Below are 22,760 nucleotides of genomic sequence, written 5' to 3' on the forward strand. Positions count from 1 at the left end.
AATTAAACATAATTAAATATTCAGTTATGCAGTTGCACTAGCCACATTTCAAGTGCCAGAGAGCTGCACGCTCTGATCGAGCGGCTTCCATACTGGACAGGGCAGATAGAACATGCCCACCACCACGGAGTTCTGCTGGACCGCACTGGCCTAAGGGGGTGAGACAGCTCCAGGTTGGGGGTCAGGACAGCTGGGTTCTAGCTCCAGCTTAGCTCCTAGTTCATGCTGAGTTTAGACATTCCCTTTGCCTCTCGGAGCCTCAGTTTCCCCATATGGCAGCCTATCCCACACTCTGTGCAAGGCAGAGCAGAGTCAGTGCTTGATGAGGACCTCTTGGTTGATCCTATTGCCCCGCTGCCTTGGATCAGGCCCACGTGGAAATAGGCGGTGGGTGAAGCCCTGCTCATGTGGATGCTGAGGGAACCACCTGCCCACCCACAGGCTCTGGAGACTCCAGAAAACACCCTGGAGTCCCGAGCTTGTAAGGTCAGTCTCCCTGAGTCTCAGCGTCTCAGACAGTTGTCTCCAGGCCAGCAAAGCCAGAGCCAGGAGGCAGGCCACGCAGAGGGCCAGTGTGTATCTCTCCGTGGGCTTACACAGGCCTGAGTCAAGCCTGAAGACCCCAAACTCATCCCTCCCAATGCAGAGAGAGGCCCAGGCAGGCAGGGCCTTGGACAGGAGGCGGCCTCAGGGGCTGGTCCAAAGGGGAGGGGAGGGGAGGCACGGAGAGCCGAGAGTCAGAACCTCGCTATCAGCACTGCCCGTCCTCCCCACTTCCTCTCTTCGAACGGATCACATCCTGTTATTGTGTGGACAGAGAAGGCCAGGGGCTGGGGAGGGAGGCAGGGCTTGGACCAAGCGAATGGGGAGAGAAAGGAGGAGCCAGAGGGAATATCCTGGTGGGCATGGGTAGCTCCAGCAGCCCAGCCCTGCCCCAGGTGGCCTGGACAAGAGCGGGGCCTCCAGGACGGAGGACCAGCATCCCTGGAGCAGCTTGCAACTGCCATTGAGAGAAGATGCTGGGGCTCGGGACAGGCTGTGCAAACCTGCAAAGGCACCTAGAAGGATGGAAATGACACCGTCTCTAGGAAGCCTTCCCCAGCCTCCTCCCAGGCTCCTTCAATTCAGCAAACATTTACTCTGGGCCTCCACTGCCAGAGCCAGGTCTCCCACACCCACTGGGCCTCTCTCTCTCCCAGCGCTTGCCTCCAGGGTTGTCATGCTCTGGATCTCTTCCCCTACATCCCACTTCCACCCAGCCTGCAAGCCCCCTGAGGACAGGGACAAGGAAGATCCCTTGCTGGCTCCCCAGCATTGCCCAGCATGGGGCAGGTCCAGAGGAATTCCTGCTGCTGTGAATGATTAATGTTCCCACCTCCCCTCTGCCCTCTTTCTCTCTTCTGCCATTCCAAATACAGCCCTATCCCAAACCCATTTCCAGCGATAGTAATAGTTCTTTCTACAAAACACAAGCACTTACATATATTATTGAAGTCCCATGACAGTCCTGTAAGATACGTGTTAATAACTTCATTTAACAGATGAGGAAACTGAGACTAAGAGAGATTAAGTGATTTACCCTAAGTCACACAGCAGGCGCAAGAAGCGGCAGCCCTGGAACTTAACCCCAAAGGCCAGGCTCTTTCTGTGGCCCTGCTGCCTTTCCTGCTCAGTCCCATTCATGTCCTGGCCTCTCCCTCCCTGAGCTGACACCACATCAACTGTCCTCACTGCCTGCGAGCCTGTCCTCAAGCCGAGCGTGTAGCTATCGGCAAGCTCTCCAGGGCCCACACTGATTGCTCATGGTCCTGGGCAGATTGCTGGACAAACCGAGCTGCCATCTGCCCCCAGCCTGGCACAGGCCCACCTGCTCTAAGAGCACGAACTACCTATTGGCTATTTCTTCTTCCTCTCCTGAGGGGCCCTGAGCACTGGCTCTGGATCAGACCTGAATTCAAATCCTGTGTAAACTTGGTGAAGCCCATACCCTCTCTGGGCCTCATTTCCTCCTCTGGACGATAGAGAGGGTGCCTGGGTGATCTTGACTGACTCCTGTCCTTACAGTCATGATGGCTGCGCCTCTACTGCTGGACACTGTGCCCAGCACCATGGCCCGTCCCCAGCAGTCTGGCCACACAGCCAGAGGGGGAGAGCTGGTTGCTGGGGAACAGTTAGTTGTTTTGCAAGCTGGGGAAAGGGGAGTGGGCAGCGTGGGGAGGTAAGGCTGCTATGAGCGGACCAGATCATCAGCCTCCTGATCTTCATTATCCCCACCTCACCCCAACCCGGATCCAGTACGAGAACCAGGCTAGGGGGGCCCAACCCAAGAAAACACATACCCCACCTCCCTATCCACCAACCAAAGCAGCCCAAGGTCCTCTGCCAGCCCAAGGGGGCAGAGCTGTCCGTCTGCCCCTGACCAGCCCAGGACCATGGTTTTAGGCAGAGGGCATCTTTGCAGGATTGACCCAGCCCCCCACCCATCCATCCCTCTACCCTTTCATTCCACACTGGCCTCAACACCGAGCTGAGAGATTCCATGCAGGGGAAACTCTTCATTCAGCAAATGTTGAAAGGGCCCCATACCGGGTCTGACACAGGGCGCTGGAGGCGAGGAGACAAATCAGGCACGGCCTCACCTTCAAGGAGCTCGTGTTTTAGTGGGAAAGCAGATAAGTGGACAAGCAGACAGAGAGTGAAGGAAGGCCTGTGGGGACACAAAGGAGGCAGCTGACCCCAGTGAGTCAGGACAGTCTCCTGATGCTGAAGACAACTTAACTAGATGAAAGGAGGGTGGGAACAGAGGATGGATAGAAACCAAAAGTGCAAAAACTGGACAGTTAAAAAAAATTGTAGCAGGTGCAGAAAGGCTAGTGCAATAGGAGCAGAGAGAACGAAGGGTCGGGTGGTGAGAAATGAGGCCGGAGAGACCATTTGGGTGAGGCCCCGTGGCTGCCCTTCCCCCTCACAGGCACAGCCTGTCCTGGGGGGGCAGGAGGCCCGGCCCTGCCCTGCCTGCCACTGTCCATGGGATGTGTGGCCCTGGGAAGATCCCTCTCCTCTCTGGCCTCAGTCTCCCCATCTGGAGATGGGGCACCAGCCAGCCTGGGCAGTTGATAGCCTCGTAGTTTCTGCCTGGTGGCCACAGAGCTGACGGGCTCTTCCTGAGCTCTCTGGACATGGACTGCCTCGCTCTCTCCTGAGAAAGGTCCTTCTGGAAATGGGTGCTCCTTCCTTCTGATTCTGTGTCCATGACAGTCAGACTGTTGCCTCCACCCCTCCCCTGCTGCTGTTCTCACCAATGCCACCAGCGACTTCCACGTTGCCAAATCCAGTCAGCACTCTCAGACCTTTTCTTGCTTGCCCTCTCGGCTGCCTTGGGCTTGGCTAACCACTTCCCCAAACACCCTTTGGCCTTAGCCTCTGACACACCACACTCACACTCTCCCAGGAGTTCTCCTACTCCTCTGACTGCCCTGCCCTGTCTCTCATGTCCCTTCACCATGCTGCTCCCACCACCAGCGCCAAGACCTGCAGCCCACTCCCACTGGTCTCCCCATCCCATGACTGAGTTTCACCATCTCTCTGCCCAGGGACCTCCTTGCTCTGGGCTGGCGAGAGGCACACTTGGCGTCTTTCAAAAGCCGAGGAGCTTCCCTACAGGCCAGAGCAGTATCCCCATGCCCTGTTGTGCCTTTGCCCTCCTAGCAACGGTTGGAAGCACCTCCAGAACAGGGGCGGCCAAGATCAGAGCCTGGCAGGATGAGCAAGGCTCACCCCAAAAGAGCCAAAGTTATCTGTGGGCCCCTTGAGCTCCCCCCTTGGCACATCTTTTTCCCTTAATACTAACCACCTTCTAACCTACTATACAATCAACATATTCATATGGCTGTGTGTGTCTGTGGGTTACTGTCTCCCTCCTAGAATTTAAGTGACACAAAAACAGGGATCTTGGTTTTCTTCACTGCTAGATCCTAGTACCTAGAACAATACCTGGCCCAATAGGAGCTCAATAAATATTTGCTAAATGAACGAAAGAAAGAAGGATTGGTACTTCGTTGGAAGCGCCTACCTGACCTACTGAGGTTCCCGAAGATCCAACAGTCTGCATGCAGAGGCCTCACCGGCATCCAGAGTCCCTGCCTCTGAACGGTGGCTCTCTGCCTGAGCCTCCACTCACTGCTCCCAAAGCCTCAGCCTCTGTCGCTGAGCCCCACGTAAGACCCGCACCCCCAGTCCTCAAGAGCAGCCTCCATTGAGTCACTGGGGAGCCTGGGACCATCCTCTGGTGAGAACTTAATCTGTCCTGAACCTATAATAAAAGCCACTGCCCCAGCCACGGAGCTGAACCCAACACGCAAAGAAGACTCTCCGGCCTGAGGCCCCGTGCCCGAAGTGTGCGTGCACAGCACTGAGAAGAGGCACCCCCTCCGTGAGGCCTGGCAGAGGGAAAAGAATGGAAACCCTAAGGGGGGGAGCCTCAGGGTAGAAGGTGGGAGCCCACCCCGGGAGAACCCATTATCAGGGGAGACAGGTTCGTGCCACGCCTTTCCTTTAAAGTCCCAACTCTCAGTCCTAGGGGTGCAACATGCAAGCACAGAGTCTAGGCCCCTTTGTAAAATTTTTATTTAGAAATCTTCCCAATATATCCTTATATATATACACACATCATCACCACATGGGTTTTGTCGCTAAAGAGTCACACGCCCACAGTGTTGGCCTCTGGGCTGTACAAAGGTCAAGGTACCTGGAGCGGTTACTCCTCTTCTGCAGAAAAATGCAGAGACCAACGCAATGCATCACGTACAGTACAACATTGACGGAAAGTGCTGGGCCCGCCCGCAGGAACGATGCGCTATGTACATGGGCTGGGGGGCAAGCCTTCGGCAGGGGCCACGTACCATTGACATCACAAGTACGACACGACCACCCCCAAAGGCCGAGACAGGTGTCGGCTGACTACCGATGCTGTGCCCTTTGTTTTGCTTTCGGAAAAGGATAAAGGTTGTACCATCTTGTCGTTTGCCACTACAAATAAAAGAATACGAATTTGTCTTAAAAGACGTGATTCCCTCCAGTCATTAACAATCATCTTTGTCCTCCTCCTGTTTTTTTACCTTTACATTTTTTCCTTTTTGTACAGATATTATTCTTGGATGGAGAATGTTCATGGGTGAAGAGGAGGCAGAGGAAGGAGAAGAGTATGGTGGGGGGAGGTGCTGGAAAGGAAAGTGAAAATTATGGATCTTTTCTAGTTCTTAACAAAGACACGAAGCTTTGCCCACCCCTACCCAGGCCTGTCTTGGGTAGCTGTTGTACTTTTTACATATTCTGCCTCTGTTCCCATCTCTTTTCTAGTCTCCCTCCTGTGCCTTGCTTTGGAATGAGACTGAAATGAGGTCAATCTGGAGAGATAAGGATAACCTAGATAACTCAGGCTCAAGTGGTTTAGAACCTAAATTACCCAAATGCTATGGAGACAGGTAGATTGGCCCACTGCCTAGGTCCCGGACTCAGGGTGGGAAACCCCACTGCAGGAATGATAGTGAGGGGGACAGAGTTCCGTACAGCCTCAAAATGCTTCTACTTTCATGATTCCATTCAGTCCACACCACCGCCCTAGGACACAGGCCAAGCCAGAGTATTTACGAGAAATTGACCTTCAGAGAGAGAACTTTTCCAGGTCACACTGCAAGTCTGAGAGAAGAGGAAGCCAGAAGCTGGAGTTCCTCATGGAATGTGTGATCCATCTCCTAAAACCCATCCACCTATGCTCACCGTGGCCACTTTTCACTCCCAGGTCAAATTAATCCACCGGAAGCAAACACAGCCTTAGGACCTAGAATAGGTGCTCCATCTTTAGACAGATGGGATTTTTCACAGGAGCTTCCAAGTATCAGAAAGGAATGAATCCTAATGTTCATCAAAATATGACTGGGGGGGGGCAGCGCTGAAATGGGACAGAGAGAGTGCTACAAGGGTTAACCATGTTGCTCCCACCCCCACAAACTGGACCTCTCACAACTTAAAAGGAAGGGGAGGAGAGCAGGGATCATTCCCCATGGGCATGTGGCTGTCCCCAAGGTCCTGCCATGGTGAGGGCGAGCCCCCAGGCTGGAGCCCATAAGGTGTGAGGGTCTTTCCCGACAGCGGCAGCGCTGGTTCTTCCACATTGCTATGGACAGGGCAAAGTCAGAGCATTGTTTTCCCTCTGACCTCAAAGGCAGAGCCTGGTCAGAGCCGGCTGGGGTGACGTGAGGGCACAATGACAGGTATGTAGGACTTGTGTGCAGTTTGTTCCAGGGGCTTGGGATGTGGGTCACAGGCAGGCCTCACCTTAAGAAAACCATGTTCCACCATCTGGATTGACACGGGAGGTCAATGAGGGAGCAGCAGTCCACTCTACAAAAGGATTCTCCACTTTACCAAGGGACTTGTGGCAGTATTTCTTTAAAAGGTGAAGATAAGGATTTGATTTACAAAAATGTCATGTACAACTTTTGGCGGGGAGCACTCCTACTGCGTCACGCCAGCCTCCCATACACACCCTTGAGGACCAAAATTTGTGCACTCAGGGATGCCGAAGGTTCTGCTAAGTGAATGTCAATGTGTTTGGGTCTCCGCCAGGGCCTGGTCTCTCACTGGGCTCCCCGGGCCCTAGAAGTGGGGCTAGATCCTGGGTCATATCAAGACCTAGAGATCCCACAAATACCTGAAGTCAAGCAAAATCCCACATGCCAGGAATTCATAGGACAGAGTTTGTTGTCGATTCAGTTTCAGGACACAGACCAGACCGTCAGCAAACAGACATCCTGCAGCAGGGAGGCCCCTCTGAGGAGCTAGAACGCGAGACGGGGCCGCACGTCTACTCTCAGCACCCACACACACCGATCAGCACACTGGCATCTGCTCCCTGCATGAACCGCGACGTGTCGCTGAGGACGCAGGCAGGTAGCTCTGAGACACCACCACGATTTGAAGCCCACGTGCCCCAAATAGCTCTTGCTCAATTTCACTCTCATCATTTCTCCTTTGTCTGCCTTCGAACAAAGCTCACAGGGCACGCTCACAGCCGCAGACTCAGTCCCCACAGCCACAAGGATGAGGAAGGCAAGTCTCAGTGGGGAGAAAGCAGAGCTTCGATCCCCAGGGCAAGAAGTAAGGGCTTCTGGGTTTCTGACCCTCTGGCCCAGCTAGTCGAGAGCAGGCTGTCCACTGGCTGTCTTCTTCAACCAGGCCCTGAAGAAGGCACCTCGAGGCTTGTGACTCTCTGCAGCACTGGCAAGCTGGATGGACCAACAGGGGCCTGGGTGAAGATGGGGCTCGAGAAATGGGCAGCTATTGGGTACCTATATATTTGGACAGTGTGGCCACAAAAGCCACCCCAGCCAGCTTGGGAGGGGCTAAAGGCAAGGCAGAGGCTGCCGGACGCCTCAGGAGAGAGCTGACAACCCCAGGTCTCAGCCAAGACAGGCTCCCATGCGCCAGGCCAAAAGCAATGCCACTCCAGCCTCTTACTTGGGAAGTCTTAGGGATTTGGAAAAGGGGGAAGACCGTGCCATCTTCATAAAAAGTACCTACCACTTTGCTCCATTTTTCTGTTCTCCTACTGAGGCAGGAAACAGGAAAGCCAGCCCCAGAGGCAGCTGGGACTTCCCACAGTTCAGACATCAAGGAAAGCTCATCAAAAGTCCATGCCCTGCTTCAGAGCTGCCCAATCCTCACCCCACCTGCCCTAAAGCCCATGGTGCCCGTGGCCTGAGGGCACCCTCCTGGCTGGTCCTGGGTGGCCCCAGACCCATCACCGAGGGCCGGCTCCATCCGCGGCGGGCAGCATGGCAGGATGGAGGCTGCGGGCCGTGTGCTTGGGTGCCGGCTCTTCGGTGTAGCTGTCCGGGCTGGCTGCCCCGTCCAGGGAGCTGCCACAGCTGGAGTTCGGGGACAGCACGTCCTGCAGTAGGTCATCTGGAGGTGCAGCACCCCCTCCGCCACCACCCCCTCCACCAGCCCCCACCGCAGGGTCCTTGCCAGGTTTGGCCCGCTGGCTGCCCTCCTCCTCCTGGTCATTGAGCAGCTTGGCCAGGAAGTTGATGTACTTCATGGCCAGGCGGAGGATCTCATTCTTGCTGAGCTTCTTGTCTGGGGGATGCGTGGGGATCAGCTTGCGGAGCTCAGCGAAGGCCCCGTTCACATTCTGCTGCCGCCATCGCTCCCGGCTGTTGGTGAAGATGCGCCGCACGACTTTGGTGTGGGGACCTGGAGGTAGGAGGACAAGGGTTAGGACAGTGGGTCGGGGATCCCCCAGGGCGTCTTCTCCTGTGGGGAAGCAGAGAAGCCATCCACCTGGAAATTTGGAAAACCCAGAATGCCCTCTTTCCTTTTACTCAGAAAACTCTTTACTTGTCCTTCAAAACCCTGTTTATCTGTTTCCTCCTCTCTGAGAACTTCCCTCAACCCCTCCAGACAGATCTAACCAACCACCACGGCCCTATAATCCTGTAATCTCCATCACTCTTGATCATCACTGTATGTTTCCATGTTTGCCCCCCTCTCTGAGCTGTGAGACATTTGAGGACAGGAACCATATATTATTCATTCATTCATTCATTCACTTGTGCTAAGAAGCCATATGGCACTAGTTAGAAAGATTAAACTCTGGAGCCAGACTTTCTGGGTTCAATTCCTGACTATTACTCCCTAGATAGTAACTCTGGGCAATTTACCTGAACTCTCTGTGCCTTAGCTTCATCACCTGTAAAATGGAGATAATACTAGTAACTCAAGTCATAAGATTGTCTTGTGGATCTAACAACTAATACAGTTAAAGTACTTAAGATAATACCTGGCTCTGATGAAACATTCAATAAATGTTAGCTATTATTATCCATTCATCAATTATTTACTGACAACCGGCACTGTGCTAGGCATTAAGGAATAAGGGTACACAGAGTCCCTGCCCTCGTGGAGCTTACATGTTAATGGGGATGACAGATAATGAACAATCAGCAAACAAATAAGAAACAAACAGGAAGCTGAATGTAAATGAAAGATGGAAAGGAGCTGCCATGTTTACCTGAGGTGGTTGGGGACAGCCTTTCGGAGGAGATGACATCTATAAGGGAAGAACTTAAGGCTAAAGAAGAGCCAGCCAGACACAGGAAGGGAAGTTGGAAGGGCATGTGCACATGCCCTGAGCTGGAAAATGGCTGAAGCCAGCCCGGCTAGATTAGTGTGGGTAAGATCAGAGTAGGCTGAGTCCAGATCCCATAGGGCCCTGCGGTAAGATGTGGGGATTTTATTCTAAGGGTGATGGAAGCACAGAGTAGGTAGGAGCTTAATAAATATTTGCTGACTAACTGATCATGCTGGCAGGTGCGGAATGGAGGAGAGAGCAGAGTGGTGGGGAAATGACCTACCCTGCGGGCTCTCTCCCCCAGGAGAGGAGTGGAGAGACAGCCACGCACAGGCATGGCCTGAGGCTCTAGGCAGGCGTCTGAGGGCTGCCTCCGTCTCCCCATGTCTACAGTGCACTGATCACAGACTAGAACAGTATTCACTAGCGCTCGTGTACTAAGACTTGCAGAGCAGGGGCAGAAACCAGCGTGCATGTATCGAGCACCTACAGTATACAAAGCACTGCACTAAATGTCCAAGCGTGACCTGGGATTCCCAAAGCCAGGAAAGGCAGAGGAGCGCCCCGCTAGCGCTCCCAGGCTCCTGGGCTGAGGCGGCCGCTTCCTTCCGCAACCCTGAGGCACAGAGCCAGCTCCTGGCAGTCCTCAGGAAGCTCTGAGCACTGAAGGAACTGCCAGTACTGGGATGGTTGCTTGCCCTCTTCTGATGACCCTGGAACCGGATCTCAGAACGTGGAAAGCTGGGTAGGAGAGAAGACATCACCTAAGACCCATTGCTCATTTCACAGCTAGGGAGACTGCGGCCAGGACGGAGGCAGACCTTGCCTCTGCAACCCAGCTCATCTGTGCCGACACTTCCCACTTGATCATCTCTGTCTTACAAATACACACACCAGTCTTACACACACATACACACACACCACGTTTCCCCCAGGGAGAATCACTCATCCTCTGCCCACAGTGCCTCAGAGCTATCTTTCCAAACCCCAGCAGGCCCCAGCCCAGCTGACTCTTTGCCAAAGGCCAGACCCAGGCTGGGAAAAACACAGCACACCTGCTGGGCAGTCCTACCCTGGGCGCCTCAGAGGAAATAACTTGCTGTTCTCCGGCCTCCAGGACAGACAGAGGGGAGTCCCTCAGCTGTGCCATCAGGAGGACCACTGCTCTGTGGCTGAAGCTGGCTGATCTTGAGGGAGCTCCTAGGTGTGGAGAGAGGCATTATGGCTGCTGTCACAGCTAGAGCTACACAGACTCCAGAAGCCGCACCTACCCCAAGCCAGGCCCTAAAAGCACTTTACCCCACTGTGCTCCTTCAACAACCTGTGAGGAAGCTATTATTCTCCCTACGTTACAAATGAGAAAACCGAGGCCCAGAAAAGTTCAGCAACAGGAATGCACATCAAGTCCTGGCTTTAGACCTTGTGTTAGCTCCACTTTTATGGACTCCTTTCGGTTAAATCTCTGATTTCAAAATCCTGTGGACATATCCTGCACCCCTCCACCCTTCCCTTCACCTCCATTTCTGTCTATTCCTCTCTGGTCTTTTCCAGAGAACCACCCACCTCTCCACACCTTCCTCTTTCCTGAGTCTGTACCTCCCACCAGGTCCTCTGTCTCATGCTGGCAGGGCACAGAGTAGGTGCTTGGTAAATATTGGCATCATTTATGGGTAATCGCCTCTCTACACTCCTGCACTCCCCCCAAACCCTCACCCCTTGCCCCTTCCTCTGTGCCTGATTTCTGTTGTCTCTGACCTTTGTAGAAAATGCCTCTTCCCTGGGGAACTTCAGGGCTGGTCTTGCCTACTTCCTGTTTGGTACACCCACCTCCTGTCTCTAACCTAGCAGCACTGACACTCCAACACCCTTCCCTCCTGGCCCTACACCCCTGTGCCCCAGGCTGGCTGGGTCTTTTGAGATCTGTTCCTTGTCCAGATGCTAGCTTGCCTCCTCTCCAGAACACCACAGAGGGATCCCCTCCAGAAGCCCCAGCTCAATATACATCCCTCCCACCAGCAACTTGCAGAAATCCCAGTCTGGCTCCAAGGCCTCCGGTGTGCACCAGGAGCTCCAGGAAGTCCCTCAGCTCTGAAGAGCCTGCTCTCCTGCCCCCTGGTGCTGGGCCCCATCTACTACATCTAGTCAACCTTGGGAAGAGGGAGGGGGTCCTCCAAATTTCCCACTCATCCAACTCCTTCCCCCAAGTTCGGGACCAAAGACTACTCAGGTAGTTCACATTAAAAGTGCTGAGGCCTTTGGGGTTGGGGGGGGAGGGAGGGAGCAGGGTAGAATCTATGATGTCAGGAAGGGAGCTCTGAGTCTGAGCTCAAAGTGTGGAAAAGGGGACAAGAGGGCCCCACTTTGCAGGGACCTGGGACAAGACCCTAAAAGGTGCAATTCCAGGCAGGGAGAAGACTTCAGACTCCAAAGAGGACTTGGGAGGAGATACAGAGAATCCCTGGAGGCTGGTGCTTAGAAACACTGTGTGTTTCTGCCCTCCCGGGGGATCCTTACCAACTGTAGGAATGGAGCTAGAGTGGGGACTACAATTGACGTGAGGTTTGGGCTAAGCGCCACAGCGTGTCCTCACTCCCATGCACTCTCTTCCCAGGACTATGAGTGTGGCAACCCCCAGCCCCACCCATGACCTCTCCTAGTCCCAGGTCAATAGGGCGAGGACTTCGACAGCTTCTCTTGGCTCCAAGAGAGCTGCCCATCTATGTGAGACACCTAGGGAGTAGTCCCCGATGATCCCTCCTTCAGGGTTCTAACAGCTTGAGGGAGTGAGTACACAAGTGGGGCGGGGGGTAGACTCACCATCAGTAATCTCCATCTCATAAGGGGAGGGTCTCCTCTTCACTCGGTTGTTGGTGGCAAACATAGGGAAGGCATCTGGCTCCCCAAAGAACCCACTGTGGGAGGGAGCAGGCAGATCACAAGATCACATGTGGGTGGAGGGGAGAGAGAGGCTCCACACAGATCCTCCCCACATGTTCTTGAGCCCCCGCCCCAAAAAACAAGGGCAGGGCTTCCCTGGTGGCGCAGTGGTTGCGAGTCTGCCTGCCAATGCAGAGGACACGGGTTCGAGCCCTGGTCTGGGAGGATCCCACATGCCGCGGAGCGACTGGGCCCGTGAGCCACAACTGCTGAGCCTGCGCGTCTGGAGCCTGTGCTCCGCAACAAAGAGAGGCCGCGACAGTGAAAGGCCCGCGCACCGCGATGAAGAGTGGCCCCCGCTCGCCGCAACTGGAGAAGGCCCTCGCACAGAAACGAAGACCCAACACAGCCAAAAAATAAATAAATAAAAATAATAATAATAAATAAATTAAAAAAAAAAAAGAAAAAAAAGAAAAAAAATAGCAATTGTCCTTAAAAAAAAAAAACAAGGGCAACCCTGGTCCCTTCACATCGGAACTGGGGATAGAAGGAGCATGAAACACACACACACACACACACACACACAACACCCACGGCCTCTCTCTGTGGTGAGACAAACAAGGGGAGGGTGGCCACACACCCCTACACACACACACTCAGACACACACAAACACACACACACAGAATTAATGGTGAACACAGGGAGCAAACAAAAATGAACATACACCCCCCACATACAAGTGCACAATCCATAGACACCTCCGCTCCCAAACAGGTGCTCACACAGGCAGACACGGCCTTCACACCTGGGAGTGTGCAATTCCTGCACCACATAAGGGCACCCTGTCCCTTACCCCCAACTTCACCCCACCTTCACTCCAGCCCCATGGGGCCCATGGACAGACAACAGACAGGAAACCCTGACTCAGCCCCACTGACATGCCCCCCCATCACCCACTCGACTCTCCGTAGCTTCTTCCTCCAGTGTCCCACAGACTCACAGACTGCCCCCCACTGTCTCTCCCTGCCTCATCTTCCTGTCCCCACCCCAACCGTGCCTCCTGCTCTCCACCACCTCAGTGGCCCCAGCAGGGAAATGGATACCCTCACACCAAAGGGAGCACAGGTCCTGCCCAGAGATCGCAGCTAGGGGCAGAGGAGCTCCGGAGAGGAGGGAGGGATCCATTCCCCAGGCGGGCCCTGGCGGGGAGATTCAGAGGAGGGAGCCCTCTTGCAAGCACCCTCAGATGCACATCTCTTACCTGTCCACAGAGGGCTGCAGCTTCCAGAAGAATTTCACAGCGGAGCGCATTCAGACACACTCCTTCCTGGTACTCACACTCAGACTCCTCCTGTCCACCCCACCACCACCACCACCACCACCGGGCAGCGCCCCGCGCTTCTGCTCACAGCCAGCCGCGTGCCGGTACTCCCCCTCTTCGGCTTCCAAGCTCCCAGCACGCCGCGTTAACAAGGCACCTGCACATTGCCCCCCGCGTGCGCACACATACACACACACACTAGCAGAGGGCTCGTTCCTCACTTGCACGGGGTCTCCAGCCAGACTTTTCCGACCCCGGGTGTAAAACGTCCCCCTCTCCCCTTCTCTCCGAGCGCTCAGCCGCACTGCCCCGCCGGGAGGAGGGCAGCCGGCTCCCGACGTGCGGAAGGGGAGCCCCGGCGCCCATGCCTCCTGCCCACCCGCCCCTCCCGCCGGCCCTGACCTGCCGAGAGAAGCCAGCGGCTGGCTGAGGCTGTAGAGCAGCGCGCGGCCGGGGGCGGCGGGGGCCGCCAGCGCGGGCGGGCTCAACTGCTCTGCGGGGGCCGAGGCGGGCGCGGGCCCAGGAGGTCTGCACAGCTCGGTGGTGGGTACCCGATGGCGCGCTTCGGCAGCCGCCGCGTCGCGGCCCTTTAAGTCTCGCGCGGCGCCGCCCCCACCGGCGGGGCCGCCCCCCGGGCCGCCGCCGCGCGCGCCCAGCTCGATGACCGGGGGCTCCGCCGGGGCCGCGCGGCTCGTCTCCTTGGCGACGCCGTTCAGCAGGACCAGGTGCGGGGGGGCCATGCGGGCCTCGGCCGCGTCCCGTCCCTCTAGCGCGGGGTCACTGCGTGCCGCCTCGCTCGGCGGCCGCTCCGTCATCCTGCGGGCAGACAGACAAGCGGACACTCGCTCTGACCACCGCCCCCAGCCCATCCACGTGGGGTGGGATCGGAGCGGGGGGTGGGGGAGGGGGTGAAAGGCAGAGAGAAACTCACGCACCGAAACGTGAGAAGAAGCGGACAAACTTAGCGCCACGTGGACACACACCCGCCCGCAGTGCTGGGGCGGGAGGGAAAGGGGGCCTCTGGTTTGGGAGAAGGGAGGAGGGTGCCCGGGAGACAGAGACTGAGGGCCAAAAGGACAGAGGTGGAGAAGGACCACAAAGACATTGGATGAAAAGGAATACAGCCAGCGAAAGAAAAACAGAGGGGGGAAAAGGAGGAAGGAAATGTAGAAAGAGGCGAGAAAGAAATATCACCCCGTGCCCCTTCTCAGGCCGCAAGGGAAGAGGAGGGAACAAATCCCCGACCGTGTTCTTCCCGCCCCCCTTTTGGTTTTGGCGGGGAACCTGTCGCGCGGAGGTGGGGTGCTTTTCGAACCTCCCTTGCCTTTCGGCAATACCTGCCCCCAGCCTACCGCCACACACATACACCCAGAAACCTGGTGCGGGGGTGGGGGTGCAAGAGGGATCAGAGCTGGCAGAGAATTATCCGGAGGAGCCAGCTCTCCCTTTCAACACATATTCACCCCTGCGGGGGCGTCCGCCTACACTCAGCGAATCCACCTGTATTCTGTGTAGCCGCCGGAAACCCCAGTGGCCCTTTACTTTTACTCCTCCCGGGACTGGAGATGGGACATAAGGAAGGGAAGAAGATGATCCAGGCCATACCTTCTCGCACACTATACCCTCTTCTGCTCAGCTGGACTCAAAAGTGAGGTGGGGTCTAGAAGGGAAGCCTGCCTGAGGCAGTGTGAAGCCCCGACGTTCAAAGGGTGCTCCTGAGGCCACTGGGGTCTGGGCTCCCATCCAGGAGTGTGGGGCGAAGGGGTGTCATGATGGCTGCTGAACTCCTCCAGCACTCCCCCATCCCCCTCTCCTACCTCGGTGTTGTCCTCTGGGAAATGGGAGGAGTACCTCATATATGCATTTAAAAGCACTGTGCAAATGCTCAAGTAAACATTATTATGGACTGGGAGACTGGGCCCGCAAGGAGACTACCTTGCCCAAGGTCACACTCGCCTGTTTGCCACAGAGCAGGACTAGCACTCCAGTCTCGCTCTGTCTTTGTTATCCTCCCATATACACCCTCTCATATATCCTGCCCCCCCCCCACCAGCCAAGGACAGTCCTCTCCTCCTCAACCATACTCCTGGGTGACCGCAGGCCGAGGCTCCACTCCCCACTACCGCTCCCTCCAGTTCTTCCATAACCCGCCACACACACACCCCCCACCCCCGCAAGAATGAAAACAGAAAAACTATGAGACTCTGGGTCCAGAGTGTGGAAATGCTTGTGAGTTTTAATACAACAATAAAAATATAACCAACTCAACAGGCTTCATAAGATGTTCAAAATAAGGCTTCTGCTGTCGGAATTATATAATTGGGGTATTTTGTAGCAGAAAACAAATACACAAAAATCCAACTCAGCACCAAGCAGAGTCCATCTGATCATTCCTGGCAGCCATTCTGCCACTGCACCACTCTGGGCTGGAGTCGGCCTGGGAACCATCCTCCCACCCCAGAAGAGAGACCAGACCTTCTGAAACCTCCTCAGTAGCTCAGCTCAATTGCCACCGGACACACAGCTGATGGAGAATCACCATTCAGATTAAGCTACTGCCCTAGCTCTGCCAGCCCCATGGGCAGCGCCCCAAAACGACAAAATTCCCCCAGACCTGGTGTACCCTGGCTGCAAAGGCAGTAGGTCCGCAACACTTCACTGGAAACGAGTTTATGATCATGGTGGAAACAATAGGTCTGTATCCACAGAATGGGACCGACCGTCAAGACACTGCAGCCACTAGAAATGCACCGGAGGTATACCATTGGAGACTTCCTGGCTCCCCTGCGACAGTGAAATGCATTAGAAATATACTGTCCTCTGGCAAAACATACAAGCCCCAGGGAGCTGGCTCCCTACCTTACTGTCCCCAGGCACCGTTGTGCGCCCAGTGACATGTGCTTAAGTCCCAGCTTCTAACCGAGTGACAAACGGTTCACTCAGCAATTGCCAGAATGAGCTCAAGCTCTCCATATGACACATTTGTACCTTCTGATTAATTCCGAGACTCTGAGTAGGAGCAGATCCCAGAGGGGCAAGGGGAGCACGTATTTCAGATGAGTTGACTCTGGCCCCAAATGCCCTCTCCAGACGCCTATAAATATCTATATCTCTGAGCCCCCCCAAAAACCTATGATTGGTCCCCAGGGGTCTGTGGTCAGCCTCTCCCCGCCCCTCCCAGGACCTCAGGAAAACCCTGCCAGTTCGTCTGCAACCAGGATCACCCAGGCCAGAGGTCCAGGCTCTCGAGGAAGCTGCCAGAGAACTCACAAGCACTTTCGGTGGTCGGTGACTAAACCCCATCACTTGGCTTTGGTTAAGATTATTAAAAGGAAAGCCTGAGTGACGTTTATTTGTTTTTATTAGGGAAAATGAAGAAGGAGGTGAGAAGATTTCAGATTTCGAACCGAACAGCACTAGACTATTGGACCATTACAACTCCTCTTTGTGCAACCAAGACCCAGCTCGAAGCCCCCTACACCGGCTCATCTCCTGTTGCCAGACAGCCAGCCCGATCACTTCCATGTGTGTCTGAACAAGACAGGGGAACCCGAGAGCTCCTGGGGGGGCAGGCACCTGGTCTCCCGCAGCTCCCACTTCCCAGCAAGGAAAATTTCTTATGTGAAAACAGCCTCCGCCATGCCCCGGCTAGAGCCACCGCCTTAAACACAGCCTCTGGTCCCTGATACTACATCCACACCCGCATGACCCCCTGGGGGAGCCCCAAGCCTGCACACAAACCAAAATCGCCCATGAACAGAACCACTTTCCCGCTGCTACTGGAGTGGAGGGGTGTTTGAACGCGGCCCCACCCTAGGCCTTAGGCCCCAGCCTGGGCCCACCCGAGTTGGGACTGCGTTAGCCAGGATGGCTGCGGCCTTCTTCCTGCCAGAGCCCCGGGCGCACACAGCTTGCGCTATCCGGATATAGCCGTCCCAGAGTTATGAGCCTTGTGAAACGTCCACAGAACCAGGACAGAGGGGGACTTTGGGGTGGGGGTGGGGGGACTAAGTCCAACTAGCTGTTTTCACCCAGGGTCAGGAAAGGGCCCTGCTGGAAGCCACAGTGGCACAGAGGCCACAGTCAATGGCAGAGTCAGATCCCGGATTCCCAGCTCTGGGTTCTTCCTCCCCTACTCCTCCCCAATCTGAAACTGGACTGTCCTCTGTCCCAAGCTTTCCCCACCTCAGGCCAGATCCCAAGGCCTTCCTGGTGACTGTTTCCACCAGTACTATTCCCCAAAAACTCACCTGGGGCATATTTAGAGAGAGCGGCCCCTCTGAATAGGATCTCCACTCCTCCTCCGGCAGGAGAGTGGCGGGAGCCGAGGTCCAGGTTGTGGAAAGGGGTCTTTGCTTTCCCCCTCTCTCACTGAGAGACCAGCAGTTAGGCCGCGGTGTGGTCCTGGGCGGTCTGCCGCGCCCAAAGCGAGTTTCCAGGAAAGATGGGGGTGGAGAGAAAGAGGGAGGGCGAGAGGGAGGGAGAGAGAGAAATGGGGGTCAATGGCTGGGAATTACCTCATGTCCTCGCCAACCCGCCCCGGGAATCGCCAGCAGCTTTCCGCCCCCAACCTGCAGGTGTTTGAAGCCTCCCCCGCACCCCCATAAAAAAGAACCCTACACCTGACCAATCAGGAATAACTATCTAGTCCAACAACAACAACCCCGCCGCAGACTGCCCGGAACGTTATCGGACCCTCCAACCGGGATGTCTGGTTCAGTGTGGCCGTTTGTTTTCTAAGCAGACTCGTCTACGCCGTTGGCTCGGGAACCGAAGTCAGGCCGGAGCTGTGGCCACAGCGCGGAGTCGTCCGCAGCCTGGCATGGGTGGGTAGCGGGGTGTGTGTCCGGAAAGGGGGATCCAATCTTCAGACCCTGGTCAGTGGGACAGAACCTCTGAGAACCCCATTCTCTTCATGACTCTCACCTGCCCACCTCCAACCCAAAGCGAAACCAGAACCCAATTCCAAAGGCTACTTTCCCGAAGGGATACAGTCTGAACGGCGCAGATCTGAGAGAAAGGGGTGGGTTGGGGGATATCTGATGTATCCCGGTCCCTTTTTTTCTTCCTATAGATTAAGGGGGGGGAAAAAAGAAGAGGGAGAGGAGGAAAAGAAAGAAAAGAAAGAAGGAAAGGAAAAGAAAAGAAAGGGAAAAAGAAAGAAAGGCCCTCGCCTTTCCCTCAACGATCCCTACACAAGATTTTCGATTTATCGGTATTCAGATCGCCAGAGAAGGGGAGAATTTTAGTAATTCTTTTCAGCAATAAACAAGGAAAGGAGGGAGGGTAAAAATAAATCCAGTACTGCTTCCCAGGGTGTAGCGGTAGTGAAATTTAGTTCACCTTTTTTCCCCTCCCTCCGGAAGGTTTGTTTAATTTGTTTTGCCTAAATTGTCCAGTTTATGGTCACACATTGAAGTCTTGGATTAATTGCTAAGGCCACCTCCTTTTTGCCCCGGCTTTAGTGGAAATACAGTAATAATTATTCTCTGCGGTTTCAGTTCAATGCGGGAGATTTTCTTTCTCCTCTTCTAATCCAAATGAGGGGGGAGGTGTGGGAACAAGGAGGAATCCAGTCATGCCCGGTGTCTGAGGTCGGGGTTAATTTTTGCTTTAGGACGGAGTCTCTGTGTTCGTCCCTCTCTCCATTTTCTCTCCCTACCACAAACCCAGCAATTTAAAAAACAGCGCTGGTGGGAGGAAACCCGCGCTGCTTTGTTATCGCCCCGAAGAAGCTAAAAGGGACAAGCCGCTTCGCTCCTGGACGATTATTTTAATTAAAATATGATGATGATGATGATGATGATGATGGTGATGGTGGTGGTGGTAGTGGTGGTGGTGGTGGTGATGATGATGACATTAGCAACCACAATAACTGGCAAAACAAAATCCTTTCTTTCGGAGCTAGGGCAGCACTGACCCCGTCCCTCCATGAAGCCCGGTCCCGGTCATCGATGTGACGGGTACCTGACCCACGCGGGAATGTCGCTCACCCGGGGAGGGGGTAGAAAAATGTTCCTTGGAGATGATCCCGAAGGTCCCCACCCGAGGCGCGAGGCCTGGAGAATGCGCCCATTGTCTTTTCCGGGCCTCTCCCGCAGACCCCGGCGGCCGTACCCGCGAAACTGACCAGAAATGGACGAAGCCTGAATGCGGCGGGAACCGAAGCCGGCGGCTACCGGCCTGAAGGCGCTGGCCTCCGCGAGCGCTGCTCAGCTTCCAGCCTGGAAGAGCCTCCCACCCACTAACAACACCTCCAACACCGAGGCACAGAGTGGCCTCCGGACAGAACAGCCGCTGCTCGGGCTGCTCATCCAAGCCAACACTGGCTTCCGAATACATCATAATTTGGAATAAAACGTGAAATCCCTCTCCCCGCCCCCATGCCGCCTCCTCAACTTGCGCATCCATCTCTCGCTCGCTCGCCCTCCCCTCCACCCCCCAGCGATTTACAAACGCACTTCCAAAGGACACCAGCACACAGGCACACAACCCGGTGCGGACAGGGCCACACGCGGTCCAGCCCCATAGAAGGGAAGCAAAGTAAGCACAACCCAACACTGCCCCACAAGCCGACTCGGTCAGGCCCAAACATTGTCCAGCACGACACAACGAAATCGATCAAACGCAGTCGCTCAGGGACGCACAACTCAACGTAGTCAGGATCACACACGCCCGACACAACAACGAGACCATCCAAACACAATCGCAAAGGACAAGCAACCCAACACACATGTCGAGAAGGCAAACGAGCATAATTATATACAACGATGAAAACGCAGAAGGGCCTCGGAGAACTCAAATCTACACCCCAAAGAGGGCAAACACTATCACAGTTGGACACACAACCTATCGCCTAGAAGACCACACTCAGAAGAAGTCAACACTGCCCACAGCTCACACACTCACTCTCACAATCCCACCGCATGCACACAACCACCAAGGAGAAATGAAAACCAACCACCGCCTCGCGCATTTCTGTATATTGCGTAAGGAAAAGGGGAAGGAAGGAAGAGAGTCTCCGAGGCGGGAGGGGCGGCGGCGGCGGCGAGCTCAAGGGCGTCGGTGGAAAATGCCCCCCATCGAAAGAAACCGAGGGAAAAGGAGCGAAACCTCTTCTGCGAACGGGCAAAAGAGGGAGGAACTGGATGGGGGATTCCGTGGGAGGTTGTAGGTTGCCTGCCCCTAGAAAAAGGCCATAATGCTCACGTTTTGCCGCTAAGGGGGTACGCGTGTGGCCATTTTGAGGCCTGGTCCTTAGTGCCGAGCCCTCCCCCAGCCGCCCCCCCCCCAGTCTCCCCCTTCCGCGCCGCGGCGCGCCCGGCTCCTCCACCGGCGCGCTCTAATCCCGCTCACGTTCTAGGCCTCGTTAGCATGGGCCGAGGCGCGCGGGGGCCGTGTGTGCCGCGGAGATAAGGCACTGCCGCGGGTCCGCTCGCCCCCGATAAGCGCCTCGGCCATTACGGGCCAAATGATTCATTTTAATTTGGCAGTTTCACCGGAGAGAGTGGGGACTGGTTGCGCGGCTCTGGGACCGTCTCCGTAATGCGCCACGAAGAGAGTTGGGCGGGCACTCTGTGTAGGACCCGGTGGGTCCAGCCTCATTACTGATCCCGAGGCCTCTCGGGAACCCGGGCTCCCCACAACCTCAGTCCCTCGGCCTTCCAGACACATTTCTCCAACGACTCGAACCCCAGCAAGACCACAACACCAAAATGATCACATCCAACCCTTCCTTCCCTGACATTCATTCATACCAGTGTCCTGGATACCCGGATTTCAATGGGCAGTTCCTCTTATCCCAGAAAGCTCCCCAGCTCCCCCCGACTCTCACCCCCTTCAACCCTGGCTCTTTTCTGTTCTAAAATGGAGACTGCTTGCCTGAATGCTGGGACTGAGGTCACACCCAAGAGGTTCTATGGAGGCAGAACTGGTGTCAACGAAGAGTTTAAAATACCCATTCTACTGAGTTTCAGGCTGAGCCCAGAGCTGGGAAACATCCCTCCCCTCATAATTTAACATTTTAATCTCGCTACTGAAGCAGTCTTCTGAGCACTGTACAAATATTAACTCATTTAGTTCTCATAAACAATCCTAAGAGGTTGGTGCAATTATTCAGTTTACAGATGAGGAAACTGAGGCAGAGTGAAAGTAACTTCCGCAGTGTCACACATCTAGTGAGCGGTAGAACCTGGGTTTGAAGCAAATCTGGCACCAGAGTCCTCTGGAGCCCAGCTAGAGCCTAGGCTTGGAGGAGGGATCTGGGCTCAACTCACTGCAGGAGCTGAGACCTGTACTGTGTCCTAGAAATCTGGGTTCAGTGAGGGGTAGGCAATGGGCTCAGCCCATGGAGGGTATCTGGGTTCATTCTTTTAGGGTGGAGTCCCAAAGTCACTTAGGGACTTCCCTGGTGGCACAGTGGTTAAGAATCCGCCTGCCAATGCAGAGGACACGGGTTCAATCCCTGGTCTGGGAAGATCCCACATGCCATGGAGTAACTAAGCCCGTGCGCCACAACTACTGAGCCTGTGCTCTAGAGCCAGCGAGCCACAACTACTGAAGCCCACGTGCCTAGAGCCCATGCTCTGCAACAAGACAAGCCACCGCGAGAAGCCCGTGCTGCTCGCCACAGCTAGAGAAAGCCCCCGTGCAGCAACAAAGACCCAACGCAGCCAAAAATAAATAAATAAATAAATAGAAGTCACTTAGTTCCAAACCTCAGTTTCACCTCAGAGAGCTGTTATGAGGATTACACAAGATGATCTTTAAAAGGTGGTGAGGGCAATAATCTGTGGAAACTTACCAGCCTGGAACCCAGCATGACATCATGTGCACTTGCACACAGGAGTTCTGGTCTATCCTTATAGAGAAGGAAATTAGGTCATGAGGAGATGTGACTTGACCAAAGCTTACAGTGACCTAGAGGAAAAGCCAAGACCCAAACTCAGTTATCCAGTTCCCAGTCCACAACTCTACCCACCATGCCAGGCTGCTTTGTCCTTCTAGCATCTCTGGTTTAGAGCTCCTTTTGGCGCCTGAGAATTCACAGACTGAGTCCCAGTCGAGGACTGAGCCCAGAGTGTGGCTGCAGTCTGAGTCTGGCCCCTCCTTGGCCATCAGGCAACTCTCCGTGAAGATACAGTTAATCCAGTGCAGCCCGTTCCCTCTGTTCCTCTCGTGCTCTCTGGTGGAAGTCAGGATGCCATGTGGATACAGGTAACTTTTACAGAATCCCATGGGAGAAGGGCTACCCATGTCCTGAGGAAAAGAGTCTAATTCCTGGACTTGCCACAAGGCCTCCCCTGGCCCAGCCACACCAACTGCTCAGCAGGGACTCAGGGGACCGACCTCTGTGGTTTGCTCAGCCCCATCTCACACTCTCTCCCCGCGGCTCTAGCCACACATCACCCACTGCTATCAAATTCAAC

The 22,760-nt window shown here is 55.1% G+C and overlaps 1 protein-coding gene across 11 annotated transcripts; it reads right to left on the minus strand.

Annotated features, from left to right (window-relative positions):
* Nucleotides 1-4,616: 4,616 nt before the first annotated feature.
* On the minus strand, nt 4,617-22,191 carry TAL1 (TAL bHLH transcription factor 1, erythroid differentiation factor). 11 transcript variants are annotated; one of them, XR_009503098.1, is made up of 7 exons: nt 19,463-19,701; nt 18,028-18,206; nt 17,583-17,745; nt 13,735-14,148; nt 11,951-12,045; nt 7,582-8,256; nt 4,617-6,448 (listed from the first exon to the last, which is right to left on the minus strand). XR_009503098.1 is itself a non-coding variant. In XM_059922093.1 (6 exons), the coding sequence occupies exons 4-6, from the start codon at nt 14,145-14,147 to the stop codon at nt 7,802-7,804; spliced, it is 963 nt and encodes a 320-aa protein (XP_059778076.1). In that variant the 5' UTR covers nt 14,148; nt 17,583-17,745; nt 18,028-18,206; nt 22,136-22,191; the 3' UTR covers nt 4,617-7,801. The 11 variants fall into 11 exon arrangements, 5 of the variants coding, with proteins under 5 accessions (XP_059778076.1, XP_059778083.1, XP_059778066.1 ...); XR_009503093.1 differs by having other exon boundaries at nt 4,617-7,286; XR_009503094.1 differs by having other exon boundaries at nt 6,713-8,256.
* Nucleotides 22,192-22,760: the final 569 nt, after the last annotated feature.

Source organism: Balaenoptera ricei, chromosome 1, assembly GCF_028023285.1.
Source record: "Balaenoptera ricei isolate mBalRic1 chromosome 1, mBalRic1.hap2, whole genome shotgun sequence".
Lineage (NCBI taxonomy): Eukaryota > Metazoa > Chordata > Mammalia > Artiodactyla > Balaenopteridae > Balaenoptera > Balaenoptera ricei.

Coding starts and splice junctions, on each gene's coding strand:
- TAL1 (XM_059922093.1), bottom strand. CDS start 14,147: ATGACGGAGCGGCCGCCGAGCGAGGCGGCACGCAGTGACCCCGCGCTA. Junction 12,046..13,734: donor CCGCTGGCTTCTCTCGGCAG/GTCAGGGCCGGC, acceptor TCCCTCCCACAG/TGGGTTCTTTGGGGAGCCAG. Junction 8,257..11,950: donor TGAGATGGAGATTACTGATG/GTGAGTCTACCC, acceptor TCCTACCTCCAG/GTCCCCACACCAAAGTCGTG.